Raw genomic sequence first — 13,902 nt, 5'->3', positions numbered from 1 at the left:
CATTGCCAAGCACTAAAATAGCCCTGAGGTCAGTTCTATTTGTGACGCTGAACACAGTGCAAGTCCTGCCTCTCCCATCTCCTCATTGGTTTATACAAGCATATTACCCACTTGCCATCTCATCATTGGTTATACCCACGTAGGTGATTGAAAGATGAACTGAGGTTGGTTGGTCGTGGTAGTAGACCTTTATTATGAAAGTTAGTTGCCAATCGTCATATAAAGTCCAAAGAAGAAAAAGCTTGGGAGGAGAGATGACTAGAAACGATTCAGTTGACCATTTTATGTGTGGATTAATTGTCGGAGTAGATGACCTTGTGCAATTTTTAATGCTTTTCGACCTGTCCACAAATTATTATAAATGTTTCAGAGTTTGTTTTGATATTTCAACCTGTGTGTCGAGATCGCGTTTGGTGTGGGGGAACAAAATCAATTGGCGCACGTGGACGCACGGTTTGGGCATGGTGTAACTTGCGTTTTTATATTTTTGTTAAGTGCATGTAGAAGAGTTCATTCTAACAAAGTGTGTTTGTCGTCTCTCCCTAGTTCAACTACATGCACGAGTGCTTCGAGAGGGTCTTCTGTGAGCTCAAATGGAGGAAACGGGTAGGAGTCACACCCTTCCTTCTCCTCCAATACACAACTAATTGTCTGTATCCCAAATGGCACCTTATTATCTTTATAGTGCACAACATTTGACAAGGGCCCCTATTAACCGGTCAACAAATGGTTACATTTTATCCAAACAGTAAAATTATGTGACCAACTGAAACTTTATCGGATCGGGCAGCAGGTAGCCTAGTGGTTAGAGCGTTGGGCTAGAAAACGAAAGGTTGCTGGATTGAATCCCCGAGCTGACAAGGTAAAAATCTGTCGTTCTGCCCCTGAACAAGGCAGTAACCCACTGTTCCTAGGCTGTCATTGTAAATAAGAATTTGTTCTTAACTGACTTGCCTAGTTAAATAAAAAATATAAATTATAAAAGCATGTTTCACTACCAACCTTTTGAGGTGCTCTCACGCTGGCGATAAGCAATTTAATTCCACTAAATTATGCAAATGTACCTATCGACTGATGAGCATGACCGTATAACATAACAACAAAGTTGATACTGCTCAATTCATTTTTTTATAAAAAAATATTATTATTTTTCTGCCTGACTGTCTAGCTTTTTTGTTGGTGATTATTAGCTCTTAAATATTGTAGTATGAAAAAAAAATATTGGTCCATTATCTTTTCTACATACTTTATATATATTTTTTATTTTTTATTTTTTTACTGTTTCGACTTAAGCGACCCACCCAAAGATTACAATGAGTACAATTCCATTGTCTTACAATGTTGTTTAAATAAAAAAATACATGTTTTATTGTCACACCAGATAGGTGAATTGAAATGCCATAGTAGTATGGCGCCCCTGGAGCAAATTGGTGTTAAGTGCCTTGCATAAGGTGGTGTGGTATTCAAGGCGGACTCAGGTATTCAAACCAGCAACCATAGTTACTGGCCCAACGCTCTAACTGCTAGGCGACCTACCGCCCTCACCATTGTAAGAGTTTTAGACTATGGATTTTACAACATTAGGTACTCTAAATGTCCATTTCCCTCTCTCTACGCCAATGGTTATTTAAATAAATAAATAAATATTTCTCCTTTCCCTCTCCACATGTTAGGTTGAAGAGGAGGCCTCTGACAAAGACAACCAGAACTGCAGTAACAACGGTAAGTGTGCTCTGGAAAGCCTTTTTTTGTCCAACATAAACCACATGAACCGGTCACAATGCTGCTGATAAGAGGCTACTTATTTCACGAGTTTTAACAGTCCACTATACTCAGTGACATGAAAGCTTAAAGCACCCCCCCCCTGTCCAATATTCCCAGTAGGTAAGAATGAGTGAGAACAGAGCAAAGTTGATCCTCTCCTGAGGCGAGGTGTACAGGAGCACATATACAGGTGTATGCTTATAAGCATAAAAGAACAGCCGCCATGTGGTCCATATCAAGGTCACTTCCTTCCCAGGCACAAAGATGAATAAACCCAAACTGACAGCTATTTACCCTGTGGGAGACTGTCATGCAGCAAAGGCAAATGAACAGCAAAGTAATATGAATGGCAAAGTGACCAGTAAAGACAAGTGAACAGCAAATGAATGTGAATAGCAAATGAACAGGAAAGGTAAAGGGCAGCAAGTCACCAGCAAAAGCAGAATTGTAGCGTGGACACTGGACACTATGTCTGCTCTGTTTGTTACATCTGCAGCTTCACTGTCAGGAAGGGAGGGTGGTTGAGTTTGGTGTCTTGAACCTTCTCTCTATTCTAGAATATCTCCCTGCTCTGGAGACACAGAAGGGATGGCGCCATCTAGGGGGCGAGATCGCCACATCCTAAATACTCCCAGAACCAGAATCGGTCCACTCACGCCATCACAGCCACAACTGAGGTTGACATCTGCAAAAGAAACAAAAAAACTAAGAACTTAGGTGATCCACTCCCCAAATGACAACTGGAAACTGATTTTAAAATCACACAAACCCAGGAATTCTCAGATAGACGACGAGCAATGAAGGAAAAAAAAACATTAATGTCATTACTAGATGTTCATAGAATAGCATATACTTTTTCCTCCATGCATCACCCCTCCGACATGGGGCGGGACACTAGCTGAGTTCTGCCATCCCACTGGTTGAAGAAACAGAACTGTACAGTTCGATTGGTCAAGGTTCACACCAGTCTGCGGCACCATTGGACAAAGGGAACTCCTTGATGCGATCAACCGATGAAACGCCAGCGAGGAAGCCAGCCGACATCTGCGACGTGATTGTGACGGCCAGCTCTGCCACACGTTTGGTCTGGGCCAATGCTTTCAATGTGCCTCTGGTCTACTGAACTACAAGCTGACATGCTGGGAAACGAAATGGAGGGTGGGCGGGACACCATTGTCACTGGCAATGGTTTTCCCTGATGCTGGACATTATTAGATGGATTAGGTTTTCTGGATAAGGGGGGTAAGAAACAAAAGGTTATCTGTCAAAAGCTGTAGGCTATAAAAACAATTGTTGCACAATATAAGCTCCCGGTAATTAGTTGTGTGGTTAACCTAACAAATTACTGGCAGCTTATCTATGTGTATGCAACTCTATTTTTATAGCCTATAGTTTACTCGCCGTTAGTCAGCACATCTTCTAACTTTTTGGGCACCAGCTTATGCTTTTCATAAGCATAGGAAACAAAAGTAACTGACTGGAGATGCAAGGGGTTATTGTGTTTTGTTCATTAAAACAATACAGCTATGTTTTAGAAAAATCTGCTAAAGTGATATATTAATATAAGAGCTCAACTAATTCCTTATTCTAACCGTGTGGAAAGCTTCCTTCTTGGCTTCTCATTCTTGCTCTATTTTTCACATTTTCTAACCTAGCTAACACACTCGTCTAGAATGATGTCTGTTGGCAGTTCACCAAAAGATTGAACATTTTATCACCTTAAAATGTTTGTGGTGATTCAGCAGAAATTCCAAGTTCGGAGGTAAAATTGTGTTTTTCATCAAAGTGGTGTTGCCATCTATTGAAGGAAGTCGGGGTTTGACCTTGTGAATTAAACGTTCAGAGAAACTAGAAACCAGCTAATATTTCCCCCACTCTGAGTATTGATCAACAAACAGACCGGGATGGAAGTAGTGTGTTGGGTGCAGTGTATATTGCAGCCAGCAGAGAGCGGTAGAGTACTACTAAAGTACTATGTACTACTGAGACAGTATTGAGCAGACATGACAGAGATTGCTCCGTTGGGCTCTGTAAATCAACCACTAAGTACTGCTCTACAGTTTGACCATTACCCGTGTGTGTGTGTGCACCAGTGTACGTGTGTGTCTGCGTATAAGTGGGACCATGGCCACAGTTATGATGCATGTTGTCTCTCTGCCCCTCATTGCACCTTGTCTATCCAAACGGTCATAGTATTAAGGGGGTGTGAGCATGGGGCATATTCGTTATGCCAATTCTGTTGCAAAACCTGTCTTACACGGAATGAAACTGAGAGGGACCTACCTGAATTTGGTGGATAGAGAGAGAGATAGTATATAGATATATATCTCTGTTTTGGTTTGGAAATGGTCTCTGTAACGAAGACACCCCAGTGTTACTCTCAGTATTGTTAAGGCGGTAGGCTTGATTAGGATGTGATATGTGGGGGTTTAGGTTTTGAGGCAGCAGATAAAGACCAGGGCGGTGTCCCAAATGGCACCATATTCCTGATGTAGTGCACCTCTTTTGATGGCCCCGGTCAAAAGTAGTAGTGCACTACATAGGCAATACAGTGCCACTTGGGACGCACCACAGAGCGGGTTGTGCAGGGTGACCGCTGTGCAGATAGATGCATTTCCCTCCCCTAGTGAGCGCTGCCTTGCAGCCTTTTCAAGCTGTGTAAGGTTAGCTCACACCTCTTCCATGCCTCAACCCCTCTCGCTCCTCCCTCTCTGTAGCAGAAACTATGTTGAAATAAAGGATATTACTGAAGTTTGACAGGTGTAACATTTGACCATTCTTAATTGAATGGTTCTGCATTGCTTGCCTTCCAAAAGGAAAATAACCAATGACAACCGATACACTAGCATTTCTGTTATAAACACCACAGCTGCATCCTGAAAGAAATGCTAAAGATGTGCAATTGAGGTGCTGCCTATTTGTTTTGACAGCCAGGGTAATAGCCAATTTATAGATAGATGACAAAGATAGCAGATGCTCTACCAGAACGTGTATGTGATTTTGAGAGGGGGGAGAGGGACGATGAGCAGGTGTGTGTGTGTGGTGTGTGTGTGCGCGCATCCGTTCTGCATGCCAGTGTGCCGTTCTTCCACTCCAGGTTGGTCTGCCATCAGACTAGATGTGGTTGCCTTAGCAGCACTACGATGTGTGAGCATGCCCAGTCTCGCCCCAGACAGCATAACAAAACTGACTCACCCTTATAACGTATTCATGTTAATGTTCTTTAATGTTTGATGTCGTCGCGATGGTATCTGTTCTTGTGAGAGAAAAAAAAGCCTTTGACAGACTTCGGTCTACGTCCCTAGGCTGTAGCAGGTGCTGTCTGTTGGCTCTCATACCCTGGAAATACAGGGGCGCATGCATACCAATTCGGATACACAGGTGCACACACTTGTATGTGGAGTGGGTTGTCAGTGGTCCATTGTCATGGCTACAGGGAGTAGGAGCCAGTGAGATGCCGGGGATGCTAAGATGTTGTCTTTGTGACTCATTTGTTCCGAGCTATAATAATGTTAGTCACCTGTGCTTACTTTGCTGCATCTCTATAATGTCAGTTGTAAGAGAGTGATCATGTCTCCCCGATCGAATGTATTTCAAAAGGTCTTTCACCCCTACCTTTTTGTTTGCAGTATTATTTAAAAGGTCAGTGTCCTCTGATAGCAGCTTGACACTGTTGTAGATTCAGCCACCATTACATTACCACAAGAGTGAAAAAAACGGGGCCACGTTCTGTAGCCAAACTCCTTATTCTACTTGTCGAAAGGGGTGTTTGTTCTACATACTGTGTTTTCATATTTGAACGTTCCAAAATGTTTTGCCCTGTTGAACGCACCCCGGCATTAAAGGATGGCACCCGCTTCTTAACACTTGAGCTAGGCATTCTAAACGACTAACTAACATGGAGATGTAAGTGCTGTTTTCTGACTGTTAGCCTTCTTTGTGTAGGTAAAACATGGGTTTCTGTTCTTTTACGTTTCAGATGAGCAGGGCTTTTGTTCCATGGCAAGTACAGTAGGTAACATTAAAAACCTAGACATGGCAATTTTGTCTTCAGCATAACTTGTAAATGATTCCTAAAAATGTCCTTAGGATAAAAATTCTCTCTCTCTTCTCTCAAAATTGAAAACTTTAATTTATTTCAGCAAATTATTAAAGCTGTGGGAAACCATAGTGTGGTGTCCTAGTACTACTGTAGGGTATTTGGGGAAGCAAGACCTAACTAAAATATACATTGAGTCAAGTTTTGGAAGTTAAGCAGTGTTGGATTTACTTATCAAAACTAAAAACACGAATAAACAACTGCTACTGAAACACAAAATGGAAAGTTTTTTTAAAATATAAAATATATGAAGGTTTAATAACCAATATAAAAATGGAAAAAATATTACAGGTTTGGAAATGTCATGTAGAGAAACATTGTAACGTTATTTTAAATAAAATTATATATTGAAGAAAAATTGTGTTCTATGTTTCTACTGTACTTTTCTTTTCACCCCTAGGGCAAAGACTATAATTGTTTTTGGTCACACACCCTTGCATGCTGAATGTGAAGTTGGTAATTAGCTCAATTTGTTGTTGGAACAACTCATTACCTCCTCCTGTCATTTTGATAAAGTACTCAGGTGGTTCTTATCAATGCATGGACCGTTATTCTCCACAGGGATATCACTGATGTCTTGGTTCTGCTTCTGTGAAGTCTTCATTACCCTCCTGGGCAGGGATGGACTGGCCAAAGGGCAATTCTGGAAAATGCCAGATGGGCTGGTCCATCTTTAGCCCAATAGGCCTTATATATTTATTTTATTTGTTTTGGGCAACATTTTTATTATTTGGCTAGTTTTGGGGGTCAGTGTGGGGGCCTCAAAAGAGAAAAAATGGGCTGGTGTGTTAGAAATGCCCAGGACGATTTCTGGTCCCAGTCTGTCCCTGCTGCTGGGGTGATGAGAAACTTTTCTGACTGTTGATCGCTCTTTCAAAAAGTCAGATTTATAAAACCTGTCAGAATAGTGCCCTAAAAAACCTGTAGTAGGGAACACTAACAAAACGTTAAAGTTTCGATGGGTACTCCCTGCAAAGGTCTTTATTATACCGTCATTGTGCTGTCAGTCAGTATTACATTACCATCTGTGATGGCACTATGACTTAAGGCAGCTTGTTAGGCCTAGCACAAGCACAGATGAAATGGAGTTAGTTACTAAAAAAAAAACAGTTACACAAATTATCCAGAATTGCTCATGTGATCCTTAATCGCTCGCTCCCCCTTAGCCTTAACAAATGGCTTATTTAGATGTCTCATTATGGTCGAGGAATTTGGTTTGTCCGGGTAAATTTATATAGGGCTCAGGGGCCAATTGATTAGAGCTGCACTGCTCACTGCTCTAATCTTCGAGAGGCTGCAGCTGTATGTCAAACCTTGCACCCCAGTGGTAATGGGCCCCAATAAAGTCCCCGGCTGAGTCCCAAATGGCAAACTATTCCCTACAAGGGCTGTGTTTACACAGACTGGCCAATTCTGATCTTTTGACAATAATTAGGCAAAAGATCAGAATTGGGTTGCGTGTCTAAACAGCCATTTTGCACTACTTTTGACCAGAGCCTAAATGGGCCCTCGTTAAAGTAGCTCACTATATAGGGAATTACATAGCTACCATTTACCTGATAGTACATTTTTAGGTTAGCAGTGATTAATAGTGCTGAGCGATTAGTGCTTTTTTGAGGTTGGTATAAACAATTGTAAAAAAAAACAACAAAAACATTTTGCATCATGTGGGTTGAATGCTGTAACACAGAATAAAACAATTAATAAAAGCTATATAATTTGATTTGAAATAATTGAACAGACATCAATGACTTATTTAATAATGAAAATGTCAGTTAATCGCACTAGTGATAAAGATACTTTTGTCTTTAGTCGGAGTTCAACATTGTTCATGAATTAATGTTAATTAATTCTCTTTTTTTCCCCATTGATCGTGGAAGTCTGAGCTACATTTCAATTCAACCCACGTGCACTTTGAACCCTGACCAACCTAGCTGTTCCAGGTGACTCTATATCTCCAAGTCCATTTCTACTTAAAGAATGATGTTCCGGACTTAATCAATAAAGACCCAGTATAAAAGTCAACTGACCCATGTTTCGGTCCACCTCAAACTGTCCAACCTTGATTTACGGCCAGACTAGAATACCCTCATTGGCCCACTAAACGCCCACAACCAGCTGACCACTTAATCTTGTGACCGCAGAGGTTTGGGACAGCTGAATGACAGTCAGCATGGTGAGTGAATGTGGCTTGGCAAGCTTAGTCTACGTCCTGAATGGCACTCTGTTCTCTGGTGCACTGCTTTTGACCAGAGCCATATGGACCCAAATAGGATTTAGGGTACCATTTGGGATGTATCTTTAATCAAGGCAGTCCCCAGGTGGGACTAGGCGGGTACGGGCATCAATCACGGTCCAGAGCAGGTCTCTGCCTCTCACTCTCTCTTTTCTTCCTGTCTCTCTCACTCTGCTTCACATCAGCTCTATCGACCAGCGCTCCCGGCCGAACGGTAATTAAAAGGTATTGATCATCGGGAAAATGGTCCGAGGGAAACAACAGAGCAAACTGTAGGGGTGGGGGGTTTTTGAGAGGCTGTATTTTTTTTAAATAAGGATGTGGACCTACAAGCCTTGTGTATTTATTCGATGTGTGTAATGGATGTTTTTGTGTTATGTAAATGGTATGTTTGTAGTGTGTTCAGTATTAACAGGTGTATGTCTGCCGCAGGCATGTGTTGGTCTCAAATCCAGCTGTAGGTTCTCATTCTGCCTTTGCTCTGCAGTAATGTATATTTTAATGAAAAATTGCAGCGCCCATTCACACATACTCAAACAGTCTGAGGGGTAATGTTTCCAGCTGGGTACTCTTCAATTGGCCGCCTGGAGATATGTCTCTCGGTGTGGAGAGTGCATTGGCTACGCACTTGCTCATTAACTGAGAGAGAGAGAATGAGCGAGAAAACGGATTGATTCAAAGCATGCACACATGCATTCCTCTACACACACAAACAACAGCACAGGGGACACACACTCCCCTCATCTACTCTCTTCTTTTTCCATCGGAGTGAACCCAGTAAATTTGAGAGCTGAGAGTGCCAACACTGCACATTGCCAACCCAAGAGCCTCTGAAAGAGGGAAAGTGAGAGGATCGAAAAGAGAGAATTACCCAGTCAGACAGGCCTACAGTACAAGAACAGCTGCTATAAGTATAGCCCCTCCATCTGTCTGACACACTGAAGACACACCCTGAGAGAGAGGGAGATGTACACAAACACTACCGGTCAAAAAAACTATGAAATAACACATGGAATCATGTAGTAACCAAAAAAGTGTTAAACAAATAAAAAATATATTTTAGATTTGAAATTCTTCAAATAGCCACCCTTTGCTTTGCACACTCTTGGTATTCTCTCAACCAGGTGGAATGCATTTCCAACAATCTTGAAGGTGTTCCCACATATGCTGAGCACTTGTTGGCTGCTTTTCCTTCACTCTGCAGTCTGACTCATCCCAAACCATCTCAATTTGGTTGAGGTCGGGGGATTGTGGAGGCCAGGTCATCTGACGCAGCACTCCCTCATTTTCCTTCTTGGTAATATAGCCCTTACACAGCCGGGAGGTGTGTTGGGTCATTGTCCTGTTGAAGAACAAATGATAGTCCCATTAAGCCCAAATCAGATAGGATGGCGTATCGCTGCAGAATGTTGTGGTAGCCATGCTGGTTAAGTGTGCCTTGAATTCTAAATAAATCACAGACATGTCACCAGCAAAGCACCCCAACACCAGAACACCACCACCTCCATGCATTACGGTGGGAACCACACATGGAGATCATCCGTTCACCCACACTGCGTCTCACAAAGCCAAGGCGGTAGTAACAAAAAATCTCAAATTTGGAGTCCCCACCAGAGGACAGATTTAGTCCGGTCTAATGTCCATTACTCCTGTTTCCTGGCCCAAGCAAGTCTCTTCTTATTATTGGTGTCCTTCAGTAGTGGTTTCTTTGCAGCAATCGACCATGAAGGCCTGATTCACAGTCTCCTCTGATCAGTTTATGCTGATGTGTCTGTTACTTGAACTCTAAGAAGCATTTATTTGGGCTGCAATTTCTGAGGCTGGTAACTCTAATAAACTTATTCTCTGCAGCAGAGGTAACTCCGGGTCTTCCTTTCCTGTGGCAGTCCTCATGAGAGCCAGTTTCAACATAGCACTTGATGGTTTTTGCGACTGCACTTGAAGAAACTTTCAAAGTTCTTGAAATGTTCCGTATTGCCTGACCTTCATGTCTTAAATTAACGGACTGTCGTTTCTTTTGCTTATTTGAGCTGTTCTTGCCATAATATGGACTTAGCCCTATTTGCTATAAGACCATCTTCTGTATACCCCCCTTGTCACTACACAACTGATTGCCTCAAACTCATTAAGGTAAGAAATTCCACAAAGCTGTCAAGGCAACAGTTGTCTATTTGAAGAATCTCTAATATAAAATATATTTTGATTTAACGCTTTGTTGGTTACTACATGATTCTATATGTGCTATGTCATAGTTTTGATGTCTTAACTAATTTTCTACATTGTAGAATAATAGTGAACTGCAAAAAAGGGCTTCACCGGCAAGGATATTGCTGCCAGTGAGATTGCACCTAAATCAACCATTTATCGGATCATCAAGAACATTAAGGAGAGTGGTTCAATTGTTGTGAAGAAGGCTTCAGGGTCGCCCAAGAAAATCCAGCTAGCGCCAGGACCGTCTCCTAAAGTTGTTTCAGCTGCGGGATCGGGGCACCACCAGTACAGAGCTTGCTCAGGAATGGCAGCAGGCAGGTATGAGTGCATCTGCACGCATAGTGAGGCAAAGACTTTTGGAGGATGGCCTGGTGTCAAGTCTCTGATTAATCCCCTTTCCGATTGTTTGGGGCATCCCGGAAAAAAGCTTGTCCGGAGAAGACAAGGTGAGCGCTACCATCAGTCCTGTGTCATGTCAACAGTAAAGCATCCTGAGACCATTCATGTGTGGGGTTGCTTCTCAGCCAGGGGAGTGGGCTCACTCACAATTTTGCCTAAGAACACAGCCATGAATAATGAATGGTACCAACACATCCTCGAGAGCAACTTCTCCCAACCATCCAGGAACAGTTTGGTGACGAACAATGCCTTTTCCAGCTTGGATCACCTCTTGCCATAAGGCAAAAGTGATAACTAAACAAAACATCAATATTTTGGCTCCATGGCCAGGAAACTCCCCGGACCTGAATTCCATTGAGAACTTGTGGTCAATCCTCAAGAGGCGGGTGGACAAACAAAAACCCACAAATTCTGACAAACTCTAAGCATTGATTATGCAATAATGGGCTGCCATCAGTTAGGAGGTGGCCCATAAGTTAATTGACAGCATGCCAGGGCGGAGATGCCGAGGTCTTGAATAAGGGTAAAACACTGCAAATATTGACTCTTTGCATCAACTTCATGTAATTGTTAATAAAAGCCTTTGACACTTATGAAATGCTTATAATTATACAATGGGGCAAAAAAGTATTTGGTCAGCCACCAATTGTGCAGGTTCTCCCACTTAAAAAGATGAGAGAGGCCTGTAATTTTCATCATAGGTAAACTTCAACCATGACAGACAAAATGAGAAAAGAAAATCCAGAAAATCACATTGTAGGATTTTTTATGAATTTATTTGCAAATTATGGTGGAAAATAAGTATTTGGTCAATAACAAAAGTTTATCTCAATACTTTGTTATATACCCTTTGTTGGCAATGACAGAGGTCAAATGTTTTCTGTAAGTCTTCAAGGTTTTCACACACTGTTGCTGTTTTTTTGGCCCATTCCTCCATGTAGATATCCTCTAGAGCAGTGATGTTTTGGGGCTGTTGCTGGGCAACACGGACTTTCAACTCCCTCCAAAGATTTTATATGGGGTTGAGATCTGGAGACTGGCTAGGCCACTCCAGGACCTTGAAATGCTTCTTACGAAGCCACTCCTTCGTTGCCCGGGCGGTGTGTTTGGGATCATTGTCATGCTGAAAGACCCAGCCACGTTTCATCTTCAATGCTCTTGCTGATGGAGGTTTTCACTCAATCTCACGATACATGGCCCCATTCATTCTTTCCTTTACACGGATCAGTCGTCCTGGTCTCTTTGCAGAAAAACAGCCCCAAAGCATGATGTTTCCACCCCCATGCTTTACAGTCGGTATGGTGTTCTTTGGATGCAACTCAGCATTCTTTGTCCTCCAAACACGACGACCAAAAAGTTCTATTTTGGTTTCATCTGATCTGACCATATGACATTCTCCCAATCTTCTTCTGGATCATCCAAATGCTCTCTAGCAAACTTCAGACGGGTCTGGACATGTACTGGCTTAAGCAGGGGGACACGTCTGGTACTGCAGGATTTGAGTCCCTGGCAGTGTAGTGTGTTACTGATGGTAGGCTTTGTTACTTTGGTCCCAGCTCTCTGCAGTTCATTCACTAGGTCCCCCTGTGTGGTTCTGGGATTTTTGCTCATCGTTCTTGTGATCATTTTGACCCCACGGGGTGAGATCTTGCTTTGAGCCCCAGATCGAGGGAGATTATCAGTGGTCTTGTATGTCTTCCATTTCCTAATAATTGCTCCCACAGTTGATTTCTTCAAACCAAGCTGCTTACCTATTGCAGATTCAGTCTTCCCAGCCCGGTGCAGGTCTACAATTTTGTTTCTGGTGTCCTTTGACAGCTCTTTGGTCTTGGCCATAGTGGAGTTTGGAGTGTGACTGTTTGAGGTTGTGGACAGGTGTCTTTTATACTGATAACAAGTTCAAACAGGTGCCATTAATACAGGTAACGAGTGGAGGACAGAGGAGCCTCTTGAAGAAGTTACAGGTCTGTGAGAGCCAGAAATCTTGCTTGTTTGTAGATGACCAAATACTTATTTTCCACCATAATTTGCAAATAAATTCATTAAAAATCCTACAATATGATTATGTGGATTTGTTTTCTAATTTTGTCTGTCATATTTGAAGTGTACCTATGATGAAAATTACAGGCCTCTCATCTTTAAGTAGGAGAACTTGCACAATTGGTGGCTGACTAAATACTTTTTTGCCCCACTGTACTTCAGTATTCCATAGTAACATCTGACAAAAATATCTAGACACTGAAGCAGCAAACTTTGTGGAAATTAATATTTGTGTCATTCTCAAAACTTTCGGCCTCAACTGTATATACTGAACAAAAATAAAAATGTAACATGTAACGTGTTGGTCCCATGTTTCATGAGCTGAAATAAAAGACCCCGGAAATGTTCCATAGTCAACTGTTTTTACATCCCTTTTTGTGAGCATTTCTCTTTTCCCAAAGATAATCCATCCACCTGACAGGTGTGGAATATCAAGAAGCTGATTGAACAGGTGCACCTTGTGCTGGGGAAATAAAAGGCCACTCACCATGCCACAGATTCTTCAAGTTTTGAGGGAGCGTGCAATTGGCATGCTGACAGCAGGATATATTCACCAGAGCTGTTGCCAGAGAATTTAATTAGATTTTCTCTAACATAAGCCACCTCCAACATTGTTTTTGAGAATTTGGCAGAACGGCCTCACAACCGCAGACCACGTGTAACCATGCCCGCCCAGGACCTCCACATCCAGCTTCTTCACCTGTGGGATCATCTGAGACCAGCCAGCTGGACAGCTGATGAAACTGAGGAGTATTTCTGTCTGTATTAAAGCCCTTTTGTGGGGAAAAACTCATTCTGATTGGGTGGGCCTATGCCATCCCACCCATGGCTGTGCCGTTGCCCAGTCATGTGAAATCCATAGATTGGGGACCTAATGTATTTATTTAAATTGACTGATGTCCTTAAAAGAACTGTAATTCAGTAAAATCATTGACATTTTGTTGCATGATGTTTACATTTTTGTTCAGTATAATGTCCTGCAACGAAATGTATTTTTGACATGGATAATGCTGTTCTTTTGCTCAAACAATAACAAAATGAATACTGCTAAATTAATTGGTTTTGAAATTTTCAAATCTTCCTGACTGTCTAGCTTTTATTTGGGTGATTTATTAATTCTCAAAGTTTATATTATAAAAAATATATACGTCCC

General features: G+C 42.0%; 1 protein-coding gene across 1 annotated transcript in view; it reads left to right on the top strand.

Moving 5' to 3' along the window:
- Window positions 1-6,226, top strand: part of snx27a (sorting nexin 27a) — a 42,271-nt gene extending 36,045 nt beyond the window's left edge. The window contains exons 11-13 of the mRNA XM_064980634.1: window positions 547-606; window positions 1,674-1,722; window positions 2,322-6,226. Of these exons, the coding sequence (XP_064836706.1) occupies window positions 547-606; window positions 1,674-1,722; window positions 2,322-2,389 (177 nt within the window). The 3' untranslated portion in view covers window positions 2,390-6,226. The remainder of the gene's footprint in view (window positions 1-546; window positions 607-1,673; window positions 1,723-2,321) is intronic.
- The last annotated feature ends 7,676 nt before the right edge of the window (window positions 6,227-13,902 follow it).

Source organism: Oncorhynchus masou, chromosome 12 (assembly GCF_036934945.1).
Source record: "Oncorhynchus masou masou isolate Uvic2021 chromosome 12, UVic_Omas_1.1, whole genome shotgun sequence".
NCBI lineage: Eukaryota > Metazoa > Chordata > Actinopteri > Salmoniformes > Salmonidae > Oncorhynchus > Oncorhynchus masou.
Note: the sequence above shows the minus strand (reverse complement) of the source record. Positions and strands in the feature narration are given on the sequence as shown.